Source organism: Hylobates moloch, unplaced genomic scaffold (assembly GCF_009828535.3).
Source record: "Hylobates moloch isolate HMO894 unplaced genomic scaffold, HMol_V3 SCAFFOLD_8, whole genome shotgun sequence".
Taxonomy (NCBI): Eukaryota; Metazoa; Chordata; class Mammalia; order Primates; family Hylobatidae; genus Hylobates; species Hylobates moloch.
The window spans coordinates 103587957-103600761 of record NW_026652283.1 but is presented as its reverse complement, the minus strand read 5'-3'; the positions used below and the strand labels follow the sequence as shown (position 1 = coordinate 103600761).

At 37.5% G+C, this 12805-nt stretch overlaps 2 protein-coding genes and 1 pseudogene across 5 annotated transcripts in view; 2 read left to right on the top strand and 1 right to left on the bottom strand.

The window, feature by feature from the left end:
• NGLY1 (N-glycanase 1) overlaps window positions 1-12805 on the bottom strand; it is a 67548-nt gene that overhangs the window by 29120 nt on the left and 25623 nt on the right. For all 4 annotated transcript variants that reach the window (XR_009214455.1, XM_032162270.2, XM_032162268.2 and 1 more), the window contains exon 4: window positions 5579-5744. Coding sequence is in view for 3 of the 4 variants with exons in the window: in XM_032162270.2 (XP_032018161.1) it covers window positions 5579-5744 (166 nt within the window). In the remaining variant the exon portion in view is untranslated. The remainder of the gene's footprint in view (window positions 1-5578; window positions 5745-12805) is intronic.
• LOC116473734 (large ribosomal subunit protein eL32-like) lies at window positions 3967-4374 on the top strand. Its single transcript, XM_032758383.1, has one exon. It carries the CDS (start codon window positions 3967-3969, stop codon window positions 4372-4374), a length of 408 nt encoding a protein of 135 aa, XP_032614274.1.
• On the top strand, window positions 8531-10187 carry LOC116473733 (transcription initiation factor TFIID subunit 9B-like; annotated as a pseudogene).

Genomic DNA, 12805 nt, shown 5'->3' with positions numbered 1-12805 from the left:
AAAAATTACCAAAATACAATGGGTAGCAAAACATAAAAATGACATATGTGAAAATTGATCAAATGGTCAAAAAAGGAAGAGACACACATAGTTAAGCCTTCAGAGGGATTTCTGGTTTCAGCTTCCAGTTTCTACCAAGCAGAGATTAATACTCCCACCTTTAAAACAATAAAAAGCTCAACTGAAATCAGTGACTTTTCTTGAACCCATTAGAGAACTGAGGTCACAGAGTGAACTATCACCCCAAGATCCAAAAAGATAGACAAATATAGAGAATCACAGCCAAAATCTGCTTACATGGAACAGAAGTCACTAGAGCCATAAACTGGTAAGGACATTTAAATAGCAATTTTGACAAACTGCTGGAAGCTGAGTATGGACTAGCTTGGTAAGAAATTCAGTCTTGGGAGAGGTCCCCACACTTTTGTGCATTTTGTCTGCAGGAAGCCCACCAGGTTTTCACAATGAAGAACCAAGAAAAATCCTTTGTGGCCCTAGAAAAGACAGGAAGAGTAAGAATTGTGATGTATACCCAGAGTGTTCTTCACAATTAAGGCCTACTCTCCAGGGAAACAGATTTTACCAGAGTCTTCTCTGAACTGGGGGAAGGACATATATTTCCCTGACTCCAGCCCCTTGTAGCCTTCTTGTCTCACCTATGGGGGTAAAAAGGCTAACAAACACTTGTGAAAGGCACAGGCCCAGAGATATAGGCCCACTAAAATAACTGAGATTTAATCAAAAGATTACAGAACCTTCTCCTTGATACCTTACCATCACACCAATAGGGCTCCAGTATAATAACAATGGATTACAACTAAATGAACACCAGGCAGGACAAATGCAGACTCTAGGGAGGAGTTCTTAGGGAAGCCTAAAGACAATTGGGGAGATGACAAGAACACTGGAAGAATTTGAAGCCTCTGACATCTACGGCTATAGCAAACATGAAAACAATTCTAGTTAGATTAATTCCTAGCTAGATTAGCATAAAACCTTACATGAAAGGCCTGTTTACCTCAGTTCCTATTATCCAGTACATCATGCCCAGCTTTTACATGTTACTATTTCATTTATTTTTAAAAATTATCATTCTTATTTCTACATGAAGAAACTGAGTCATAGAGATTAAATTACTTGCTGAATGATGCACAGGAAGCAGCAGAGCTGAATTTATACAAAGACAGTTGACTCCAAAACCTACTCTTAATCAATAAATAATGTCTCTCTACTAATAAAATTGAGTCAATGGCCTATTCATATGAATTAATTCTGAATATGGTTTCTGTTAGATTCACATTAAAATTCACTAATTTAAATTCACTAATGATGCTATCATATATTCTGTGGGCTAAAGTTCTACTTTACCTAAAAATATTCACACACCAATAATTAAACTGCAAATACATATTCAGGTTAAAAAAAAGTTTTTAAAAAGAATGTTCAAAAGACTTGAATAAACATTTCTCCTTTGCCCACTTTTTGATGGGGTTGTTTGTTTTTTTCTTGTAAATTTGTTTGAGTTCATTGTAGATTCTGGATATTAGCCCTTTGTCAGATGAGTAGGTTGCAAAAATTTTCTCCCATTCTGTAGGTTGCCTGTTCACTCTGATGGTAGTTTCTTTTGCTGTGCAGAAGCTCTTTAGTTTAATGAGATCCCATTTGTCAATTTTGGCTTTTGTTGCCATTGCTTTTGGTGTTTTAGACATGAAGTCCTTGCCCACGCCTATGGCCTGAATGGTATTGCCTAGGTTTTCTTGTAGGATTTTAATGGTTTTAGGTCTAACATTTAAGTCTTTAATCCATCTTGAATTAATTTTTGTATAAGGTGTAAGGAAGGGATCCAGTTTCAGCTTTCTACATATGGCTAGCCAGTTTTCCCAGCACCATTTATTAAATAGGGAATCCTTTCCCCATTTCTTGCTTTTGTCAGGTTTGTCAAAGATCAAATAGTTGTAGATATGCGGCATCATTTCTGAGGGCTCTGTTCTGTTCCATTGATCTATATCTCTGTTGTGGTACCAGTACCATGCTGTTTTGGTTACTGTAGCCTTGTAGTATAGTTTGAAGTCAGGTAGCGTGATGCCTCCAGCTTTGTTCTTTTGGCTTAGGATTGACTTGGCAATGCGGGCTCTTTTTTGGTTCCATATGAACTTTAAAGTAGTTTTTTCCAATTCTGTGAAGAAAGTCATTGGTAGCTTGATGGGGATGGCATTGAATCTATAAATTACTTTGGGCAGTATGGCCATTTTCACGATATTGATTCTTCCAACCCATGAGCATGGAATGTTCTTCCATTTGTTTGTATCCTCTTTGATTTCATTGAGCAGTGGTTTGTAGTTCTCCTTGAAGAGGTCCTTCACATCCCTTGTAAGTTGGATTCCTAGGTATTTTATTCTCTTTGAAGCAATTGTGAATGGGAGTTCACTCATGATTTGGCTCTCTGTCTGTGATTGGTGTACAAGAATGCTTGTGATTTTTGTACATTGATTTTGTATCCTGAGACTTTGCTGAAGTTGCTAATCAGCTTAAGGAGATTTTGGGCTGAGACAATGGGATTTTCTAGATATACAATCATGTCATCTGCAAACAGGGACTGAACAGACACTTCTCAAAAGAAGACATTTATACAGCCAGAAAACACATGAAGAAATGCTCATCATCACTGGCCATCAGAGAAATGCAAATCAAAACCACAGTGAGATACCATCTCACACCAGTTAGAATGGCCATCATTAAAAAATCAGGAAACAACAGGTGCTGGAGAGGATGTGGAGAAATAGGAACACTTTTACACTGTTGGTGGGACTGTAAACTAGTTCAACCATTGTGGAAGTCAGTGTGGCGATTCCTCAGGGATCTAGAACTAGAAATACCATTTGACCCAGCCATCCCATTACTGGGTATATACCCAAAGGAGTATAAATCATGCTGCTATAAAGACACATGCACACGTATGTTTATTGCGGCACTATTCACAATAGCAAAGACTTGGAACCAACCCAAATGTCCAACAACAATAGACCGGATTAAGAAAATGTGGCACATATACACCATGGAATACTATGCAGCCATAAAAAATGATGAGTTCGTGTCCTTTGTAGGGACATGGATGAAACTGGAAAACATCATTCTCAATAAACTATCGCAAGGACAAAAAACCAAACACCGCATGTTCTCACTCATAGGTGGGAATTGAACAATGAGAACTCATGGACACAGGAAGGGGAACATCACATTCCGGGTACTGTTGTGGGGTGGGGGGTGGGGGGGGCGGGGACAGCATTAGGAGATATACCTAATGCTAAATGACGAGCTAATGGGTGCAGGAAATCAACATGGCACATGGATACATATGTAACAAACCTGCACATTGTGCACATGTACCCTAAAACCTAAAGTATAATAAAAAAAAAAAAAAAAAAAACATTTCTCCAAAGAAGATATTCAAATGACCAATAAGCACATTAAAAAAATGCTCAATATCATGAATTAGGAAAATGCAAATCAAAACTACAGTGACATACCACTTCATCCCCATTAGCATGGCTACTATTGAAAAATCAGAAAATATTAAGTGTTGGTAAAAACGGGAAATTAGAACACTTGTGCACTGTTAGCAGGAATGTAAAATGATACAGTCACTGTGGAAAACAGTATGGTGGTTCCTCAAAAAATTAAAAATAGAATTGCAAAAAGATCCAGCAGTTTCACTTGTGGGTGTATACCAAAAATAAGTGAAACCCGGATTTCAGACTAAAGTATTTAAACAGCCATGTTCATAGCAACATTATTCAAGATAGCCACAATATTGAAACAACCCAAGTATCCATGAATGAATGAATAAATGGATATGCAAAATGTGATATATACATACAACAGGATATTATTCACCTTAAAAAGGAAGGAAGCTCTCTCCTCCTCAGCACTGCCTACACAGGTGGCAGCCATCTCCTCTTCAGCATCATGGCCACCCTCAGACCCCTTGTGAAGCCCCAGATCATCAAAAAGAGAACCAAGAAGTTCATCCAGCACCAGTCTAACCGATATGTCAAAATTAAGTGTAAGTGGCGGAAACCCAGAGGTATTGACAACAGGGTTCATAGAAGATTCAAGGGCCAGATCTTGATGCCCAACATTAGTTATGGGAGCAACAAAAACATAAAGCACATGCTGCCCAGTGGCTTCCAGAAGTTCCTGGTCCACAACGTCAAGGAGCTTGAAGTGCTGCTGATGTGCAACAAATCTTACTGTGCTGAGATTGCTCACAGTGTTTCCTCCAAGAACTGCAAAGCCATCATGAAAAGAGCCACCCAGCTGGCCATCAGAGTCACCAACCCCAATGCCAGGCTGCACAGCGAAGAAAATGAGTAGACAGCTCATGTGCATGTTTTGTGTTTAAATAAAACTGTAAAAACTGCCAAAAAAAAAAAAGAAGAAGGAAATCCTGCAACCTGTTACAACCTAGATGTATTAGTTTGTTCTTATGCTGCTATGACGAAATACCTGCAACTGGGTAATTTATAAAGAAGAGGTTTAATTGACTCACAGTTCTGCATGGCTGGGGAGGCCTCCCAAAACTTACAATCATGGCAGAAGGCAACTTTTCACAGGGCAGCAGGAGAGAGAATGAGTGCAAGCAGGGGAAATGCCAGATGCTTATAAAACCAACAGATCTCCTGAGACTCACTCATTATCATGAGAGCAGCATCAGGGAAACCACCCCCATGATTCAATTACCTCCAACTGGTCCCACCCTTGACTCATGGGGATTATAAGGATTACAATTCAAGGTGAGATTTGGGTGGGGACACAGAGCCAAACCATATCACTGGATGAACCCTGAGATTCATTATGTTCAGTGAAATAAACCAGTCACCAAAAGACAAATACTGTATGATTCTACTCATATAAGATAGAATAGTCAAAATCACAGCGACAAAGTAGAATAGTCGCTGCTGGAAGCTGGGGAAGGATTACTATTTAATGAGTATAGTTTCGGTTTTACAAGATAAAAAAAGCTATAGATGGTGGTAATGGCTGAACAACATTATGACTATGTTTAATAACACTGAATTGTACACTTAAAAATGGGTAAGATGGTAAATTTTGTTATATGTATTTTACCTCAATTAAAAAGTTGAAAAAAAAGGTGATATGTGCCCATGAGGTATATGCAATAAAATTATACTATTATTGTACTTCTTAAAAAATTCAAATTGAAATAGGTAAAATATTTATAATGTATAACACTGTAAAACAATGTATAACAGCAAAAGGCACTACAACTGTCCCTCAGTATATGCTGGGGATTGGTTCCAGAACCCCCACCTATACCAGAATCCACACATACTCATGTCTCACAGTCAGCCCTGCAGAATCCATGTATATAAAGAGTTGACCCTCCGTATATGGGTTTTGCATCCTGTGAATCCACATTAGGTTTAAAAGAATCCACATATAAGTGGACCCATGCAGTTCAAACCCATGTTGTTCAAGGGTCAGTTGTATTTCACTATTTTCTGTTTATTTAGCAATGATCTACATTTAGCAATAAATGATTATGTAAAGCTACTACCTTTATCCAATTTTCTAGCTCTTGATAACTTTTCTTGTGATTTCCTGTTTAGTTCTTGGACTGGAATACAAGCCAATGCTTTCTCCTGAAGAGCAGGATTTTCATAGACCAGCACATGCTGAATGTTGGACTGAAGAACTTCTAGAATGGCTGAATCAGCAGTAACCTAATAGGAAAAAAAAACTGAAATTAACTTTTCACTATATGCTACAAAAATAATATATAATAAAAAACACTGTGGTTTTATGATTTTACAGATAGAAGGGAATGTATGGATTCACTTAAATACAATAATTATACCCATAAACTTCATAACATCAGTATTAGGAGACAGCCACATTTGTGTCAGAGCCTAAGATCTATTTTTTTCCCTTTGTAAATACTATTAAGGATATATTTAAAAAAGGATATGCAGAATTCTTGAATACAAGCGTGGATCAATACAGAGCTCTGACCTATGCATCTAATGGCCCCTTCCACTTTAAATCCCTGTAATGTACAGCAGTAGCAAAAGAGGTGTGCTTTTAAAGAATCAGGAATTTTGAGAAATTCCTGAAAGAGAAAAGGCAAATATGAAAGGGCTAAAGGAAGAAACCTCCAGAGAGGATGGTGATGAAATGTAAAAAAACTTTCCAAAATAATCCCAAGAGCAGAGAAGCCACAGGATCTACAGAATAGGAAGTGTCCTCAGAGCAAGCATTAGGGAGAGTGGCTGGAGTCTGGAGGAACAGCTAATTATTTTGGCTTCTCCCTCCTTGTCACCTCATCAACAAAGAGGTCTGCTTCTGAGCAGTGAGTGTGCATGCTTAGAGTCACAAAAGGAAAGGGGAGTAACCAAGCTCAGAACTGTTGCCACTGGTACATCCCATTGTGCAGCATGTACTGCCCTTCTCCACAGCTGTTAGAAGCAAATGCAGTATTCACAGACAAGCTGGCAGGACCTCCCAAATACATATGGATCTATAACAACTGTGGGGGAGATGCATGAGAATCAGTATCAGAAGAACTAATCCTGTAGCAATGACAGCAAATACAGAAAAAACTTCAAAAACTTTTAATAGTATACTATATTCAGAGAAAGACTCAACTATAGATCTTGGATATAAAAATTTTATTTATTTATTATTATTTTTTTGAGACAGAGTCTCACTGTGTTGCCCAGGCTGGAGTGCAGTGGTGAGATCCTGGCTCGGTGCAACCTCTGCCTCCTGGGTTCAAGTGATTCTCCTGCCTCAGCCTCCCGAGTAGCTGGGAGCACAGGTGCCGCCACCATGCCCAGCTAGTTTTTGTATTTTTAGTAGAGACGGGGTTTCACCATACTGGCCAGGCTGGTCTCGAACACCTGACCTTGTGATCCGCCCGCCTCAGCCTCCCAAAGTGCTGGGATTATGGGCGTGAGCCACTGCGCCTGGTTAGATATAAAAATTTAAACATTAAAATAAAGAAGAAGCCAGGCACTTTGGGAGGCCAAGGTGGAAGGATTACTTGAGTCGGGAGTTCTAGGCCAACCTGGGTAAATACAGCAAGATCCTATCTTTAAAAAAAAAAAAAAAAAAAAAATTAAGTAGTCACGCGTAGTGTTGTGTGCCTGTAGTCCCAGCTACTCAGGAGGCTAAGGTGGGAAGATCGCTTGAGCCCAGGTCAAGACTGCAGTGAGCTGTGATTGCCCTACTGCACTCAAGCCTGGACAATGTAGTCTCAAAAATAAAGTAATAAGTAATAGAAAATAAATCATATAAAATAAAGAAGAAAGCATCCCTCTTTCTTCTTATTCATGTAGAATAAACACGGCTAAAGAGTGATCAGTCAATTAGTAACCAAAGGCATTTTCTGAGAATGAGGATAAAAAGAACAAATAGACATTGAGGATAAATCCAAAACTTCTCACATCCAGTTAAGGGAAATTTCAGAAAGACAGTAAAAACAATGGAAGAAGGCAACTGCTCAAAAAAATAACAGAAATAAATTTCTCATAGCTGAAGAGCTAGTATGTATGGAAAACAAAACAAAAACAAATACTAGGCATATAATGGTGACATTTTATGATAGCAAGGCTAAAAACAAAATCCTAAGAGTCTTCAAGTAAGAAGAAACATTACACGCAAAGAAAAAATTATTTGATATCAAATATTTCATTGGAAACAATAAAGCAATTTTTTTTTTGAAAATCTGAGGGAAAATGATTAGGAACACAGAATTCATTCCCAGTCAAACTAATCACGTACAGGGGCAAAATAAATACATTTTCTGATATGTAACAATACAGAAAGAATATCACTCTCAAATCCTATCTAAAAGAATTATTAGGAAAGTTACTATAGCCAAAAAATATATATAGCCTACATAAATTTTTAAAAATAAATACATACTTGGGAGTAGGATCTAAATAAAAGCACCAGTACAAGTTTCGATTGATATAGATAATCACAATTGGAAAGCAAAATCTCAATTTTTTTCATAAAAAAGGTAGCGAGGAAGGGAGCAGAACAGAGGTTCTTGTCTTATGGTAAGATGTTGGCAGAAAAATATAAAATTAAAAACTTGCATTACAGATTTCAGGTCAACAATTAAAAGACTAAAAAGATTATATTTAACTTCCTAACTCTTAAAGGAATAAACCTATTATAGAAAAAAACTTGATCTAAACAAAACAGGGTGAAAAGAAAAAAAAGCAAGAACATAGACAACACAAAATAAGATATCAGAAATAAGTTTAAACATATTAGCAATTAGAATAAATGTGAATGGGTTAAATGTGCATATTGCAAAGTAGAGACAGGTCGATAACAACAAAAAACCAATACCAAATACTTACATGTCAGGCACTGTATTAAGCACTGGAATGTGTGCACAAGACAGACATGATCAATTTAAGGTCTATGGGGAAAAGGTATTAAACAAATAATAACAGAACCACCACAGTAACTCAAAAATATTTGTCTGTGTGTGAATGTGTTAGATACTGGAAAAATAATGGAGACCAAAATAGATATGGCTATTACCCTCAAAAAGCAAGTAGTCTATGGATACAAAAACAAGCAAGTACTGATAAACAATGTTCATTTACTCAAATATTTATTTATCCTTTATTTGCTAGGTGCTGGGGATATAATGGTTAAAAATTAATCATAGGGATAAATATTATTAAGCCAATATATAGCATAAAATGAGACTTTACAACAAGGTCCTTGAACCTGAACTTCTTTGTGGCAGAATAGGAAGGATGAGAAGAAGCTAACAAAAAGGGAAGGAAAAGACCATTCCTGTCAGAAGGAACAGCACAAAGGTAGCTGGGGATTGCTTAGCATATTTTGAAGGATCAGAGAGATCAGTATTTAGTACCCAGGGAACTAAGGGGAAAGTGGTGGAGAGATAAAGATCTTTCTGGTCACTTTTCATTGCAATGATAAGCCATTAAAGAGACTTAAGCAAGAAGAGTAAAACGATCTGATCTGTTTTCAGAATATCACTTTAGCCACTATGTAGAGAAAGCAGGTATCAGAAGACCCCATGGGGGACTACTGCAGAACTCCAAGATCGCTGGTGGTTTAAATTAGGACAGTTTTACAACCGGTAGGAAAAAAAAGCAAATGGATATGAAAAGAACTTAGGAAATAAAATCTGTAAGTTTTGGTGACTGTACTATGAAGTCAAGAGTATTTGGAAAAGGAAAAAAACACATTAGAGATGATTCATTTCACAGGTGTTTTTTGTTTGTTTGTTTGTTTTTTTAATATGAGCAACTGGGTCAGCACTTGAACCACTTGCAGCAGGAGAAAAACCATGAACTGACCAACTAAGTTAAAGACTACCAATAGGCTCTCTCTCTGGATAACGAGTGGCTGGATAACATGGAATCGGGCAAGATGGCACTTCTCAAGAACGCTCCTAGGGATGCCTTGGTGATGGCACAGATCTTGAAAGATATGGGAATCAAAGACTACAAACCAAAGGTTATAAATCAAATTTTGGAATTTGCTTTCCGAAATGTGACTACAATTCTGGATGATGCAAAAATTTATTCAAGCCATGCTAAGAAACCTAATGTTGATGCAGATGATGTGAGACTGGCAATCCAGTGTCGTGCTGACCAATCTTTTACCTCTCTTCCCCCAAGACGTTTCTTACTGGATATTCCAAGGCAGAAAAATCAAACCCCTTTGCCACTGATTAAGCCATATGCAAGACCTAGACTCCCACCTGATAGATACTGCTTAACGGCTCCAAACTATAGGCTGAAGTCCTTAATTAAAAAGGGGCCTAACCAAGGGAGACTAGTTCCACGATTAACTATTGGTGCTGTTAGTAGCAAACCTACCACTCCTACTATAGCGACCCCACAAACAGTGTCTGTCCCAAATAAAGTTTCAACTCCAATGTCAGTGACAAGCCAAAGATTTAACAGTACAGATTCCACCTTCTCAGTCCACACCTGTCAAACCAGTTCCTGCAACAACTGCAGTTCAAAATGTTCCAACCAATCCCTCAATGATTGGGCCCAAAAACATACTTATTACCACCAACATGGTTTCGTCATAGAACACAGCCAATGAAGCAAACCCACTGAAGAGAAAAACATGAAGAGGATGAAGACAATGATACTATGTAAGGAATTATAGTCTAGTCTAGATGCATTTCAAAAGGAAACCTGGTTTTGAGCCCAATATACTTAACTAGAATATTCTAGATCTTCTCATTTTACCTTAAAAGACTGCAGTATTTTTCATATTAGTTAAAACTGTTAGATCTCTTTAGTAAACATACAAATTATGTTTTTCATTAGGCTTCAGTTACAAACAGTTAAGTACTTGTTTCTTAATAGTTTCATTAATGTTGAGTTCTTATATGGCAATTCTGTTTTTGAGACACTTTTCTGCCTTCTATCACTGACAGCAGTACCTAAGTTTCAGGTTCCGCAGCCTGGTCAGCAGATTTATCTTTTACAGCATAATTTCTAATCTACATTTAAATATTTTATTTTATAAGGTAATGTAGCCACTTTTATTGTCACTAGCTTTTTTATTTTTACCAAATCTCTCAATTTATGAAACATTTTTGGAAAGGGTGGATTTAGAGGACAGATTCTAAATCCATTTTGAATATATTTGTTTCTTGGCCTTCCTTAATTCCCCAGCTGAACTGCCTTTTTTTTTTTTTTTTTTGAGACAGAGTCTCGCTCTGTCGCCCAGGCTGGAGTGCAGTGGCGCAATCTCGGCTCACTGCAAGCTCCGCCTCCCGGGTTCACACCATTCTCCTGCCTCAGCCTCTCTGAGTAGCTGGGACTACAGGCGCCCGCCACCACACCTGGCTAATTTTTTGTATTTTTTAGTAGAGACGGGGTTTCACTGTGGTCTCGATCTCCTGACCTCATGATCCGCCCGCCTTGGCCTCCCAAAGTGCTGGGATTACAAGCGTGAGCCACCGCGCCCGGCCTGAACTGCCTTTCTAAATCCCATTCATTTTCTGCACCTACCCCATAGGCTTGTTTCTCTCCATTGTTCTTAAATGTAAAAGACCATACTTGGAATTTAAAAAATATCATTCCTGGTAATACAGCTCAGTGTCATTTTCACATTTTTGAAACATTCGCTACATGCCTAATGTTTTGTGATTCACTTTAACCTGATGGTTTGCATTTGCTGTTTTTCACTCTGTGCCAGAACAGTTGGGTTTTACTCCTTAGTTTTTATGCCTGTTGAGCTTTCTGTGCTTTTGACAGGTAGTTTTGGGTCAGTTACAGTTTTAGTCTTGTATTCCAAGTTGATAACTCTACCATATTTCACATTTCTAAATTTAACAGAGATGCCATAGGTTAAAATTTGTTTTGATAAGTAATTACACCGGACCTAGGCAAAACCACTGAAGAACAAGTGTTTTCTTCCTTTTTACCACATACATATATGTTTTGATCACTGCTGCTTGAGTCCTCCAATTGGTATAATTCAGATCACGTTTTTAGCTAGTTGCTGAGGATATCACATATAAGATGGGATCAAACGTGAAAGTAAGACACTAATGGTTCTCCATCCTCTAAAAGGCCAACAAAGAAAACAAACTAGTGTGATGTGATGTGACTTGCATTTATGTGCACTCTGCATTGGTTTCCCAACAACACTGTAATATTACTGAACACTTTCCTTGTTTTCCTCTTACACACATCTTAAAGTCATATTTGGAAAGATGGCAAAACTTTTGAGAATATAAACAGACCTGTTTTGTTTTTCTTAAGTTCCACATCTATTTGCAGAATTTTGTAAAATAAATGTTCATATCATAATTTAGAATTTATAGCCAAGGATCCTCAAAACAGAAGTTTCATCTTAGGATAGTGTTTGATATATCTAAGAAAAAGTCCAGTAACAGAGAAGAAATGTCTCAAATGTCTCATCAGTTTTAGAGTTTTTTGATATTAGGGAAAGATAATAGAAAAACAGGTAAAATGTATAAAAATAGACCTGATCAACATCATAGGAGATAAATATTTGTTATATAGCATAGGATATCATTACTTGAATGTTCTGAGGAGGCAGCAAGTCAAAAGGCCTAGGTTCTAGTCCTAGCTCCATCATTCACCAACTATGTGACCTTACTTCACCTCTTAGCCTTGCTCTCAATAGTAGTAGGAAAGTAACACCTACCCTGCCTACCTCACAGGGCTCTTGTAAGGGTTCGATTGGTATACATGAAAGTTCTTTCAAAACTATATAATACTATATGACTATAAGGAAATATTAATGTATTTGTTCCAAGGTTATTAATAAAAATTTGAGATTAAAAGAAAAAAGACTACCAAATGGTAAAAACCAACTGAAAAAAGTCAATTAAATTTGGCAACATGGAAATCACTGATCATAGTAAGAATACAGTCTAACAATAGCATTAATAAGGAAAACAATTTGCAAGAGACTGAGTCATACAACTGATGTGCAACAGTGGGCTGGCTAATCTGTACCAAACGAGCTGTACGAGATGGTCCACGAGGATGTGGATAGAAAGTATGAGAATTTCTATTTATATTTTGTCCGACAAGTAAAACAATTAAGTTATAATAATATTTACTATCTGAATTAACAGTGCCTCCCTCACAAACTGGAGAAGCTACCCTGAGGTAAGAGAAAAAAATGTCATAAAGTCAAAGGGTTAACAGTGGCACCCGCACTCCTACTTCTGCAGCTGTCATGTGACAAAGTTGTGCAGTTCAAATGTGCTGGGTTAAGTGGAATTACA